Raw genomic sequence first — 13,296 nt, forward strand, 5'->3', positions numbered from 1 at the left:
TCTGCAGGTTACAAGATATTGTAGGTCAGCCATCAGTGTGGCCAAAGCTGGGAGCTGAGACTAGCCAGGGAAGCCTGCTATAACAAGAAAAGCTTCTTCAGATATATGAGGAGCAAATGTGAGGTGAATGAGGCAATAGTCCTGCTATTATTATTATTATTATTATTATTATTATTATTATTATTATTATTATTATTATTATTATTATTATTATTATTATTATTATTTAATTTTTAGACCGCCCTTCTCCCAATAGGTCTCAGGGTGGTTTACAACATAAATAGTTAAAACACAGTAAAATCCCCATAAAAACCCCAATTAAAAGTTACATATAACATATAGCGGCGGTGGTCACAATTCTGATCTTAGTTCAGCCTGGTGGAGAGAATAATGTTCAGAAGAGGGTGGCACCAATACAATAGATCTAACCATGATCTCGATGTTAAAGATCTCAATATTGGAGGGGATCCTCTGATGGATTAGTGGGTGAGCTGCCCTGGCCTCAACCATATGCCTGGCGGAAGAGCTCCGTCTTACAGGCCCTGCGGAAAGCTGGTAGATCCCGCAGGGCCCTTAGCTCTTCTGGGAGCTCATTCCACCAGGTTGGGGCCAGGACTGAAAAGGCCCTGGCCCGGGTCGAGGCCAGGCGAACATCCCGTGGGCCCGGGACAACCAGTAAATTCATACCCGCAGAGCGGAGTGCCCTGCAGGGGGCGTAAGCAACCAAGCGGTCCCACAGGTAGATGGGACCCAGGCCACGTATAGCCTTAAAGGTCAATACCAATACCTTGAATCTGATTCGGAAACAGACTGGTAACCAGTGCAGATGACGAAGCACCGGCTGAATGTGGGCCCTCAAAGGTGTTCTAGTGAGGACCCTGGCAGCCGCATTTTGGACCAGCTGTAACTTCCGAGTCAAAGACAAGGGAAGGCCCGCGTAGAGTGAGTTACAGAAGTCTAATCTGGAAGTGACCGTTGCATGGATCACTGTGGCCAGGTGTTCTGAGGACAGGTAGGGCGCTAGTAGCCGGGCTTGGCGAAGATGGAAAAATGCCGTCCGAGCTACATTGGTGACCTGAGCCTCCATAGAGAGGGAGGCATCAAATGTCACTCCCAAATTCCTGGCAACTGGTGCAGGTGTTAATTGCACCCCGTTCAGGCATGGGAGGCACGCTTCCTGGTCCTGCCCTCTTCTGCCCAGCTACAGGACCCCCGTCTTGGAGAGGTTGAGTTTCAGGCGACTCTGCCTGAGCCATCCAGCTACCGCTTCCAAACAGCTGGCAAATGTATCCGGGGTGGAGTCCGGCCAGCCGTCCATTAGGAAGTAGAGCTGGGTGTCATCCGCATATTGGTGGCAACCCAGCCCATAGCCCCGGACCAGCTGGGCTAGAGGGTGCATATAGATGTTAAAAAGTGTGGGAGAGAGTATCGCCCCCTGCGGAACCCCACAAGGGAGCTCACAAGGGCTCGACATACTCTCCCCCATCGCAACCCTCTGAGTCCGGTTCTGGAGGAAGGAGACCAGCCATTGAAGCGCAGTCCCCCTTATTCCAGCTCCGGCGAGGCGGTGTACCAATAACTCGTGGTCTACCACATCAAATGCGGCCGAGAGGTCTAGAAGCACGAGAATGGCGGAGCCGCCCCGATCCAGCTGGCGCCGGATATCATCCATGAGGGCGACCAGCACGGTCTCCACCCCGTGGCCAGGGCAGAAACCAGACTGGTATGGGTCGAGGGCCGAAGTTTCATCCAAGAAACCTAGGAGTTGGTCCGCCGCGGCCCGCTCTATCACCTATTAGGTGAAGATGGAGAGACTCTGAGAGAGAAAGAGATAAAGGCTCAGTACCCTTTTAGCCTGTGTTTCCCCCAGAAGAATACAGACACATCTAGGGATGGTATTAGGCAAGGTATAATGTCTGGATAGTAGGTTGACATGGACAGAGAAGTTGCTGTGAAGTACCTGGTTGCCCTGGATGAGTTCAAATCCCCTGGGATGGATGGTGTGTGCCCAAGAGTTCTCAATGAACTTTCTGGAGAGCTTGTGAAACCTTTGTACATCATCTTTAGGACCTCTTAGTGGACTGGAGATGTGCCAGAAGACTGGAGGAGAGCAAATGTTATTCTGATCATTTTAAAAGGGAGGAGAGATAATCCAGGAAACTATAGGCCAGTGAATCTGACCTTAATTGCCCGGATGATAATCGAGCAGATTTTAAAGGGGGTGATCTGCAAACATCTGAAGGACAGTTTGTTGATCCAGGAAGTCAGCATGGATTTGTCTCCCACCATAGATCTGAGGTGGCATATATGATCCACTGCTTTATAGGAGTGGGGATGAGGGTGTATTGGGTGGGGTATTTTCTTTGTTTTAACTGTTGTTTTGTTTGATGTGAACTACCTCAAGCCAGCTGGCTGGGAGTGATGGCCTATAAATTTAATAAACAAAACAAACAATAAGGGCTGAAGGACTTGTGAATGTTCAGCCTGGAGAAGAGGGGATTGAGTGGGAACATGATGGCAGTCTTTATTTGAAAGGTTGTCACTTAGAGGATGGCAGGGAGAGGGTTCTGTTGGCAGCAGAGGATAGGATCCACAGGAATGACTTTTTAAACTACATGGAGAATGGTACTGGTTATGTATCAGGAGTAATTTTTTCACAGAATAGTTCAGCAGTGGAATCAACTGCCTAAGGAGGTGGTGAGCTCCCTCTCACTGGCAGTCTTCAAGCAGTGGCTGGACAGATACTTATCCTGGATGCTTTAGGCTGATCCTGCATTGAGCAGGGGGTTGGAGTAGATAGCTTGTTTGGTCCCTTACAACTCTATGAGTCTTTGTTTCTATAATTGTTGTTTTTAATTATTCTGAGAGGTCTCAAAATGGTATGCACTTTTGGAGCTTTACACTTATGTTTGTTTCATTATCCTAAAATGGAATATTTGTTTTCAAATGGGCATGCACAATCTATGATGAATCACAACATAAAGATAATAGAAGAGCACACATCCCCATTTTCAGTGAGTGAGAAGCAGCAGGAGATGCATCCTAAAGGCTTCTCCAAAATATTCAACAATTCAAAGAAAAAAATGTTGTTAAAGTGACATAAAAATAAAGATGTTGGTGAAAGGTGAGTATTTTTGATCCATAGTAACTTCCTTTTGTTCTACTTTTGACCTTACCAAACCTGTTGGTAGCCAAAGTACATTTGTCTCACAAGTTTATTAAAATGAAAGATGACCATAGCTCTGATGGCTTCAGACACAAAAATATGTACAAATATGAATTTCTGAGTCATCAGCAGTATAGATACAGAACCTCAACTTGGATGATGATCTATGAAGTCCCTGTGAATTTTGCAGGAATACTAGTTTCTTGTGATCTTTAAAAATAAATAAATAAATTTCTATACTGTCTCTCCCCTTATGGACTTTGGGTGATTTATGATAAATTAAGGTGATCTAATACTTTTTCTCAGGGCAAATCAAATTATTAGCGATCAAGCATTCTGATTCTACAGGATCTGCATTCTCTGTACAAAATAATGGCAGGAAGCCACCAGTTAGGACATGATGGAATAGCCCATGTCTTTGCTGGTTCTGGAACTGTACAGTAGAATACTGAATGTTCTGCAGACTTGGTTGGGTTATTTGGTATTGTATCCAGAGATGGGAAGCGTTAAGTGCTATCGGGAGAGCACCGTGCTCTCTTTTTTTTAAATATAAAGTCCAGATATTAATCAGGTTAACAACAGTATTTGTTATCTTTGTTAAAGTTATTTTGGATTTTCCTTGTAGAGCTGAAGTTAAAAAATGTAACATCACTACCCATCCCACGCCCCACCCCCCGCCATACTGGCAGACTTATGCAGAGTTACTGTGCTCAAAATCCTTTTAAATAATTGGACTTAAGCAGTGTTTTGAGGCCAAGGTCAAATGAGTACAACAGAACAAGCTGAAGTGTATCTAGACAAAACAAGATATAATTCTAGTCATGAAGGCTGATAACCTGGCAAGCTTTGGATTCAGGGTAATGGATGGTGTAGAGTTGGCACCTTGGACCCATGACCTTATGGACCCATGACCTATTTGAAAAGTTGGTTGAGTTGCCAGCTCTGGGTTGGGAAATGCTTGGAGAGGTTTTTGGGGGTGGGGGTGGGGGTGGGGGAGAGCCTGAGGAGGGTCAGTTTTGGGGAGAGGAGGGACTTCAGTGGGGGTTAATGCCAAGGAATCTACCTTCCAAAGCCCCTGTTTTTGCTGGATATAAGGGAGTCTTTATCTAAAGAACATTAATACTGAAACAGCATAGGAAAACTTCTGTATCTAAGTACCGCTAGAATACTGGATATTGCAACCAGTGTTGGAATCCTTAGTAGAAAGACAAATGCACCTAGCAAGAAAGAGCGACTAGATATTCAAAGGGAATTTTAGATTTAAAACAAAATTGCTGTTTACCAGTAATCCAAATATAGTGGGCAGGAGACAGCCTATACATCCACAAGTGGGTACTTATTCCTATATGGAGGTGGACTAGTCTCCTGGGCCAGTAGAAAACCAACTACAGTAATTACGTCTTCCACAGAGTCTGACTACATTGCATCTGCTGAAGCATGGAGAGAACTGTTATGGCCAGACCTTACAATTGATGAGCAAAAGCCAGTTCACCTTAAGGAAGAAAACTAGAGCTGCATTAAGATTTCTCCATCAGAAAAAAAATGGCTGCATGTACTAAGCACACTGGTGTGACATTTCACTTAAGAATATGACTTAACTGAGAAGGACGTACTAGGGATGCAATACAGTTCAACAGAAGAGATGATGCTTGACATCCTGAGCAAGTCAAAAGACAAATCAAAAGACAAATCTGAATAACTATGAGATAAGCTGAAACTTGAGAAATGCTTGTGATGTTAAGAAAGGGTGTTGCATATTATAACTCTGCATTCAAGAAGATCTGGCAGGGAAAGGGTTAAGAAAGGGCCCCATTCACTCATCAGTTGCATGTTGATCCTCTTTGGCCATCTTCTGATCCATCTTCTCTTACCTGGCTTGGAGTTGTAGCTAGTTAACCTTTTTAAATGAAATGTTCACAAAGTTTAATGTACTTACATGAATATGTCCTTTAAGATATGCTTTGATTTTTGTAAATAAAAATTTCTTTCTCTTGTTACCATTAGAGTCTGATCATCTTCGTAATTTGTTTGAACAGCATTTCACCCTTAACCAATAAACATGGAGGATTGGGGATACTGTGTAAAGTTTCTGTGCTTCCAAGGAAAGTGGTTTTATTTTAATACACACACACATATATAAAATTGTCTCCAGGGAAACTGATCTCTGATCATCTGGAGCTTAAGTTGTAATTCCAGGAGATCTCAAGTTACCACCTGGACGTTGGTAAACTTACATGAGTGCCTTCTACCAGTTGCTTCTGGGTCACCAGCTCTTCCTTGGCTAGACTCAGTTGGTCTAACTATGCAAATTTATCCTTTAGGAACCTCACTGTTAGACTTTGCTAACATTCTGTATGTTGGTCTGCCCTTGAAGCCAACCTGGTTGAAGCTGAATCAATTGCAGCTGGTTCAGAGTGTGGAAACCTGATGGTTAGGGGCTGACTATTGGAAACACAGCTTGCCTATTTCAAAACAGCCTCTGCCTCCCTCGCACTGTTTCTTCCCAGAGCCAAAACAGCCCTTGTTGTTGTTGTTAGGTGCGAAGTCATGTCTGACCCATCGCGACCCCATGGACAATGATCCTCCAGGCCTTCCTGTCCTCTACCATTCCCCGGAGTCCATTTAAGTTTGCACCTACTGCTTCAGTGACTCCATCCAGCCACCTCATTCTCTGTCGTCCCCTTCTTCTTTTGCCCTCGATCGCTCCCAGTATTAGGCTCTTCTCCAGGGAGTCCTTCCTTCTCATGAGTTGGCCAAAAAAACAGCCCTAGGGAACACTTTTTGAATCCTACCCTATAACTGGACAAATAAGTCCCCCTGGGGTCATTTCAGCCCAGCAAAGAACAAAAGAGGGGAAACTTACTAAACCGAAAATCTTCCAATTTGTGTCAAAAGGGTCAAGTTACAACAAATAAAATAATAAAATATTAATTATATAGTAGAATCATAGAATAATAGAGTTGGAAGGGACCTCATGGGTCATCTAGTCCAACCCCCTGCACTATGCAGAACACTCACATCCCAATCGCTCATCTACTGTAACCTGCCACCCTTGAGCCATCACAGAATCAGCCTCTCCTCAGATGGCTATCTAGCCTCTGTTTAAGAATTTCCAAAGATGGAGAACCCACCACCTCCCAAGGAAGCCTGTTCCACTGAGAAACCGCTCTGTCAGGAACTTCTTCTGGGTGTTTAGATGGAATTTCTTTTGAATTAATTTCATCCCATTGATTCTGGTCTGTCCCTCCAGGGCAAGTGAGAACAATTCTGCTCCATCCTCCACCATATGGCACTCTTTTAAATACTTGAAGATGGTTATCAGATCCCCTCTCAGTCATCTCCTCTCTAGGCTAAACAGACCAAGCTCCCCCAATCTTTCTTCATATGTCTTGGTCTCCAAACCCCTCAACATCTTTGTTGCCCTCCTCTGGACACATTCGAGTTTATCAACATCCCTCTTCAATTGGGATGCCCAAAACTGAACACAGTACTCCAAGTGAGGCCGAACCAGAGCAGAGTAAAGCGGTACCATCAAATCCCTTGATCTGGACACAATACTCCGTTTGATACAGCCCAAATCCCATTTGTCTTTTTAGCCACAGAGTCACACTGCTGACTCATGTTCAATGTCTGGTCTACTAAGACTCCTAGATTCTTTTTGCACATGCTACTGCCAAGACAAGTCTCCCCCATCTTATATTGGTGTATTTGGTTTTTCCTACCTAAATGCAGAACTTTACATTTGTCCCTATTGAACTTCATTTTATGCAGTTTAGCCAACTTCTCGAGCCTATCAAGATCATCCTGTATTCTGTTGCTGTCTTCAGTTGTGTTTGCTACCCCTCCCAGTTTAGTATCATCTGCAAATTTAATGAGTATCCCCTCTAATCCCTCATCCGAATCATTTATAAACTAGAAATATAGCCCATTGCAGTTTGAAATGCAATGGGCGCTAGCAGTGAGAGTGGGTATGGGGGGGGGACTACTTTCAGTCTTTCGGCGGCGGCAAGCGGCTGGCGAGCGGCTGCATGTGTCGCAGGAGTCCTGGGGTTGCGGTGGCGGCGTCCTGACGGGGAGCAGCTTGCGAGCGGCTGGCGAGCGGCTGCTTGTCTTGTTGGAGTCCTGGAGTTGCGGTGGCGGCGGCCTGATGCAGCAAGAGGCACTTCGCGCCTCTCGCCGCGTCAGGCCGGGAGCAACTGCGAGCTGCGCTGCGTGCGGCTCGCAGTTCCTGGGGCTGGGAATCAGGGGGACCAATCGGCAGGCGCTTTGCGCCTGCCGATTGGTCCCTCCGATTGTCTGTCATGAGGAAGGGTCCAATCTGGACCCTTCCTCATCCCGGACTCATCCTGCCCCAGAACCCCTTACTGTTTTATTTAGTCCGTGGCGCCCGCGGCGCCATGGGCGGTTTACAGATATATCGAACAACGCAGGCCCCAGGACAGATCCTTGAGGTACTCCACTTGTCACTCTTTTCCAAGAAGATGCTCAACCATTAACTAATACCCTCTGGGTACGATTTATCAACCAGTTATTGATCCACCTGACAGAATTAGTATCCATACCGCATTTTACCAACTTGTGAACAAGAATATCATGTGAAACCTTATCAAAAGCTTTACTAAAATAGTGTTCATATATAACATTAAATATATTAGCGGTCTGTACAATTTCTAAAAGTTCTTGGTAGATGAATATGTCCTATGAATCACATAAAACCAGATGTGTTCCATCTTCTACAGTCTTCCTCAAGGGTTACAAATACATTAAATAGATATACCATACATTCAGAGAGTATTATATACATATTTTATAACCCGGTGTTCTCTGAAATTTAAAAGGGGGGAGGAAAGAAAGCAAATTATTAAAATTGAAATTCTTGGTATCATACTAACATTTTATTAAATATTTAACCTTTTATAAAAATTATAATTGCATTTAGAATTAAGAATTATTTTACCTCCTATGCTGTGTGGCTAGGCAAAGAGTTTCTTGGAGATAAGGCCATGGATTCCTCCTCATGATGCCTTTCAATCTAAAAATAAATTATATATCATCTAATTATCCTTATGATGTTAACTAACATCAAAATCTGGAAACCTTAGGATTCAAAAACAAATCTGGTATGAAATTTCCAGTAGCTCTGTATGTATGCAAAATCAACCAGTGGATAGAGTCAATAGAAATAGATGATGCAATAACTCCCTTGTGCTGTACAACAATTCTCAACACAGAAGAGGGAAGGAGGGAGAGTTTAGCAATCAAGAATGTGTTTAGCAGCAGTGCTGTGGCAGGTAATGCAACAGTCCCACCTTCTGTGCACACACTATTCAGCTGAATCCTGGGAATAATTGTGGGTACACTATTGGTTAATTACTTATTTATCCTTTTATTTCTGTTTTCCATAAAAATAAATCACATAATAAAGAAGAAGTGACCACCTGTATTTCTGCATAATTATACCATCAAGACAATAAAGATGGAAAGCAAAATACTACCATCACAAGACATGCAATCTATGAACCCAAATCCTTTGCCAACATTTAACGGAAACTTTTCCATTTAACTAAGAACTTTTTCATAGACATTAGAATCATAAAATCATAGAGTTGGAAGGGGCCATACAGGCCATCTAGTCCAACCCCCTGCTCAACGCAGGATTATCCACCCTTTTTCTCCTTTCTTCCTCCTTTTCTTCCCCCTGGTCCACTGTTTCCATGCGTTTGCATTTGCATAGGGTTCTTTTTGCCAGCCAGCCAGCTGCCGCTTTACAGCTTTTTTCCTCCACAATGTATTCTCAATAAATTCTACTAAATCTGCAATTGGGTGCAGAAAGCTTTTTAGTGTGCCCTAAGGGGAAAAAAACATGCAAGAACTTTTGCCTGACTAGAAGTCACCTTTTATGAAGATATTCTTAACCCTTAACTGTTCAAGGAGAAACATTTCCTTAGAACACATCTAAAGACCACTACCTCCAGATCCTACAGAGATGTGTGAAAGTTTGGCAGTATATTGCCCTTGGGTATGTTAAGTATTTTAAAGCATCCTGGTTGTTTCCTGTAATTATGGCCTCACTTTCTCTGTTTTGCTCCCTGGCCCTCCTACATCCATGCCTCCGCCACTACTCCAACATTCTTCTCAGAATTGGAGCAGGAAGCCAAGTTCACTTTTGCTTCTTCTAGGCCAGAAGAAGCCAGAGGGTGGAAATCAGGCAAGCAAGGATCTTGTAGAGTAATACAGGAAGCATTTGTATGGAGCAAGATTTGTCAAGCAAAATGATAGTGTTCTACAAAGGGCCAGATCTCTTATTCTGACATGGAAACTTCTGTGATTTGTAATGACAAACAAATCAGAAACTTATGAAATACAAAATATTATAAATTTATTGTTTTCTGTAATTATCTGAAATTGTCTATAACAAAAATTCCTAGCAGACATGAGAATGATTATTCCTACAACAAAACTTTCTTTATCTGCTCTCCTACCCAATGTTCTGTCATAGGCCCATTATGCGTGGCCGCCGAAATGGTGATTTCGGGTCACATGGAAAACACGGAGGGGGAAGAAGCGAAGCAAACCGCTTATGCACGGGATGGGGCACAACGGCGGCAAAACCCAGAGTAACCGATTATGCATGCGGCGACCCCGGCACCACTTCTGGTTGCGCCCCGGTCACCCGGAAGCTGCGCTTTCTTCCGCGTTTCACTAACACGGCTTTTTCAGCGGCATGCACCGAATTTGCGGCCGGTTGCAGCCAGCACTGTGCGTTATCGGTGATTTTAGTTGCTGCCATTCCACCCCGAATGCGCGCTATTCCCCCCCCCCCCCGTGCATAATGGGCCATAGAGAGAGACAGGAGACCAGTGCTATGCTGGATCAAGGCTGTATAGCACTGAAAGGGAAAATGTTGCATTATAGGATGGAAAGTTGGTTGTGCAATCCTGGCATAATTATTGATTTGGGCCATCATATTGGGGCATTTAAAATTAATGCGACAGAATTGGCAGAGCAATTGAGGAAGAGTTTAAGAGGATTCTGCCTAAGTCTAGGATGTAGTTTCTGCAACCCTATGAAGAATTCTTTTTTATTCTTTTTTTTTAAATAAAGTTATTTTAAAGACATATAAACAAAAAATAAACCAGAAAAAAACACATCTTACACACATGAAAATAAACCATAATAATACATTATTGTTCTGACTAATAAAGACGCAAACAGCATGGGAATATATAAAACAAAACTAAAAGGAACTTAGCGGGAGGTGTGGGGGTGAGATCCATCCAAGTTGGCATTCTTTCTACATAAAATTATTTAGGCCAGTTTAAAACAATATTATGTACATCACAATCCAATATAAACAACAACAAAAGCCCTCCATCAAATTAAAGAACATTCTTAAAATGAGATATATTTGGGAAATTCCATCAGATACCATTCCAAATTATAAAGTCATCATTTTGTTCTCCCCTGGACGAATAGAGTTTTTGGGTGAGTTTCTCAAGTGCTGCTACAGTTCTTATTTTCTTGTTCTTGTAACGCTCTTGAAATAGATTTAAAAGGAAATTGTTGAAACTTTTGATTCCAATCCTTCTCATTAAAGTTAGTATTCAATTCTATTTCCCAGTTCTCTTTCATCATCTGCATTGGTTTTGTCCTTTCTTTAATAATACCTTATATATGTTTGTAATCACTTTCCTTTCCTCCTTATCTATATTGAAACCCTATAAAGAATGATTGAGAACATGGGATATTTTGAAAGAATACATATTTGGGATCGTGATTATTGTTACCTAAATATGTATAATTAAAGGTAAATGACAAAATCAAGCAGAGTGCTTTGCAAAAGGTGACTTAAGGCTTGTGGGAACTTTCATAGAGTTCTTTTTGAAAAACTATGATGAAAGAAAAGGCAGGAGGGAGTGTAAATGGTTGCATTTTGGATATTAAGCAAGTGAGAAGTGATGTGTGACACAAATCAAGAGTCAGGATTAAGTTTGTTCACACCATATAACAAGGACTTTTTGAAGAGAATGTGACTTTTGTATTCATAAATAATTTGAAATGAGACAAATGAATGCCAAAGAGCAGTGAATTCAAGGGCAGTGACTACAATTCCTCCCCTGCATATACCAGATAAAATGATGTTTTTTCTGCAATCGCAATGCATGCCCATCCTTATGTCACTGAAATTAATGAGTACACACTGAGATAAATTCCTGTTCAAGCACCAATTCCTTTGAGCCAAGTGAGGATATGGTGCTAGCTAGCAGACCTCTGTATTTAAACATGTTTCTTCCTCAGTCTTGTAGAAATGAAGGCAGATAGAACATTTGGGCCTTTTATCCCAAAAAGAGCATGTGATTAAGGAGTGTAGGGCCATATCCACACCTTATCAGGTCCTGTTGTCTGTAGCCACCACTGTAGTTTCCTGGGTAGACAAGACTTTACAAAACATGTAACTGATTGCTGTGGCACAATGTTCAATGATGGATGTATGCAGGCCACCTCTTCTCATTCATATACTTTGCCTCCCTGCAATTTTACTTCTTTGCTGTCTATTTCCCTCCCCCTCCAATATCTCCTCAAGCCAGGCTTTGCTAGGTAAAGTGTTGCCAACAGGCATGGAGCAAAATAGCCTGTCCTTTGAACAGAGGCTTAATATGTGAAATGGGCAGCTGAAACACTTGGTGATGTTGGGTAAATAATATTTGGCAAACTATTCCATTAAGCCTCCGTTAAGCCTGCATCTCTATTGTCCAAGGCAAGTAATACAATATTATAGTCAATATAAGAACTTGAGTTTGGCAACCCTAGTAGCTGTGGAATAATTCTGGTTTTGGCCTTGCCAGAAGACCAAGCAGATAAGCCCCCTCAACTCTTTGAGGAGGCTGCTCCACAGTCATAAAACAGCAAGCTGTTACAAAGTCTGCCCTTGACAAAGGGAGAATTATGACTGGCCCAAGGTCACCCAGCTGGCCGCATGTGGAGGAGTGGGGAATCAAACTCAGTTTTCCAGATTAGAGACTGCCCTCCTAACTGCTATATCCTGCTGGCCTACTGACTATGCCAATGCAACCCCCCTGCAAAGTGGGGATTGTACCAGTGAGGTTCAAATCTGCTGATACAATATTCAAAGTCATTCCCTCATGGACTTCAAGCCGCACAGTTTAGTTATATGGACATCCAAGATACAGAGCAGGCTTAACTTAGAAATGTCAGTGTATGTCAGTGTATGGCCCATTATGCATGGCCGCCGAAACAGCGATTTCGGGTCACATGGAAAACGCGGTGGGGGAAGACCGGTTATGCACGGGGCGGGGCGTGACGGCGGCAAAACCCAGAATAACCAATTATGCACGCGGCAATCCGGGCGCTGCTTCTGGTTGCGCCCCGGGCACCTGGAAGCTGCGCTTTCTTCCGCGTTTTGCTGACGCGACTTTTTCGGCAGCATGCACCGAAGCTGCGGCCAGTTGCAGCCGGCTCCGTGCGTTATCGGTGATTTTAGTCGCCGCCATTCCACCCCGAATGTGCGTTATCCCCCCCGTGCATAATGGGTCTAAGTCAGTGTCCCTTGTGAGAAACCATGTTAATTACACTCCCTGTCCCTGCTATTGGCTTGACCACTACAAGACTGATGAAACAAGCTCTGATGTGCCACCAACTGTTCTAGCAGTGACATTGGGTTCTGGCCACCTTCCAAGGAAACAGTGTATCTCCATATCAGATTTGGCACTTTAAATGTTGATTTATGCTTTACAAAATTCTGATGTATTGGAAGGGGAACTCAAAGCAACTTCTGATAATTAAGGTATATTCTGTAATAACTGATCAATAAAGTATTGGTTTGGAATTTGAATGAATTAATGACAGTGTCACATGTACATATTTCTATTGTGTATCTTCCAAAATTACCATTTTCTGAAGCAGATGGTAGGGTAATGGAACAAAAATGGAAGACTGTTACCTGCAATTGGTCAGACCAATTTTCCTTATAAAAACTGTTTGATTCTGGAGAATAAAACACACACTGATGAGGGAAAGGAATGGATTGCAATAATAAATTTAGGTATAAAATGTACAAGCAACAGATTGCTTAAATCATATTGTGGATATTTGTGCTTTATTTATAGTCT

The 13,296-nt window shown here is 42.9% G+C and overlaps 1 protein-coding gene across 11 annotated transcripts in view; it reads left to right on the top strand.

Moving 5' to 3' along the window:
• The window catches only part of LOC143842570 (uncharacterized), a 108,167-nt gene that overhangs the window by 88,683 nt on the left and 6,188 nt on the right, over nucleotides 1-13,296 (top strand). For 9 of the 11 annotated variants that reach the window (XM_077347832.1, XM_077347826.1, XM_077347820.1 and 6 more), the window contains one exon: nucleotides 4,576-5,163. The exons of 1 other annotated variant lie outside the window; for it this stretch is intronic. In XM_077347832.1, the coding sequence (XP_077203947.1) occupies nucleotides 4,576-4,725 (150 nt within the window). In that variant the 3' untranslated portion in view covers nucleotides 4,726-5,163. Of the gene's footprint in view, nucleotides 1-2,984; nucleotides 3,125-4,575; nucleotides 5,164-13,296 lie in introns of those variants that run through there. One more of the 11 variants, XM_077347846.1, reaches the window with a different exon arrangement.

This window comes from Paroedura picta, chromosome 1 (genome assembly GCF_049243985.1).
Source record: "Paroedura picta isolate Pp20150507F chromosome 1, Ppicta_v3.0, whole genome shotgun sequence".
Classification (NCBI taxonomy): domain Eukaryota; kingdom Metazoa; phylum Chordata; class Lepidosauria; order Squamata; family Gekkonidae; genus Paroedura; species Paroedura picta.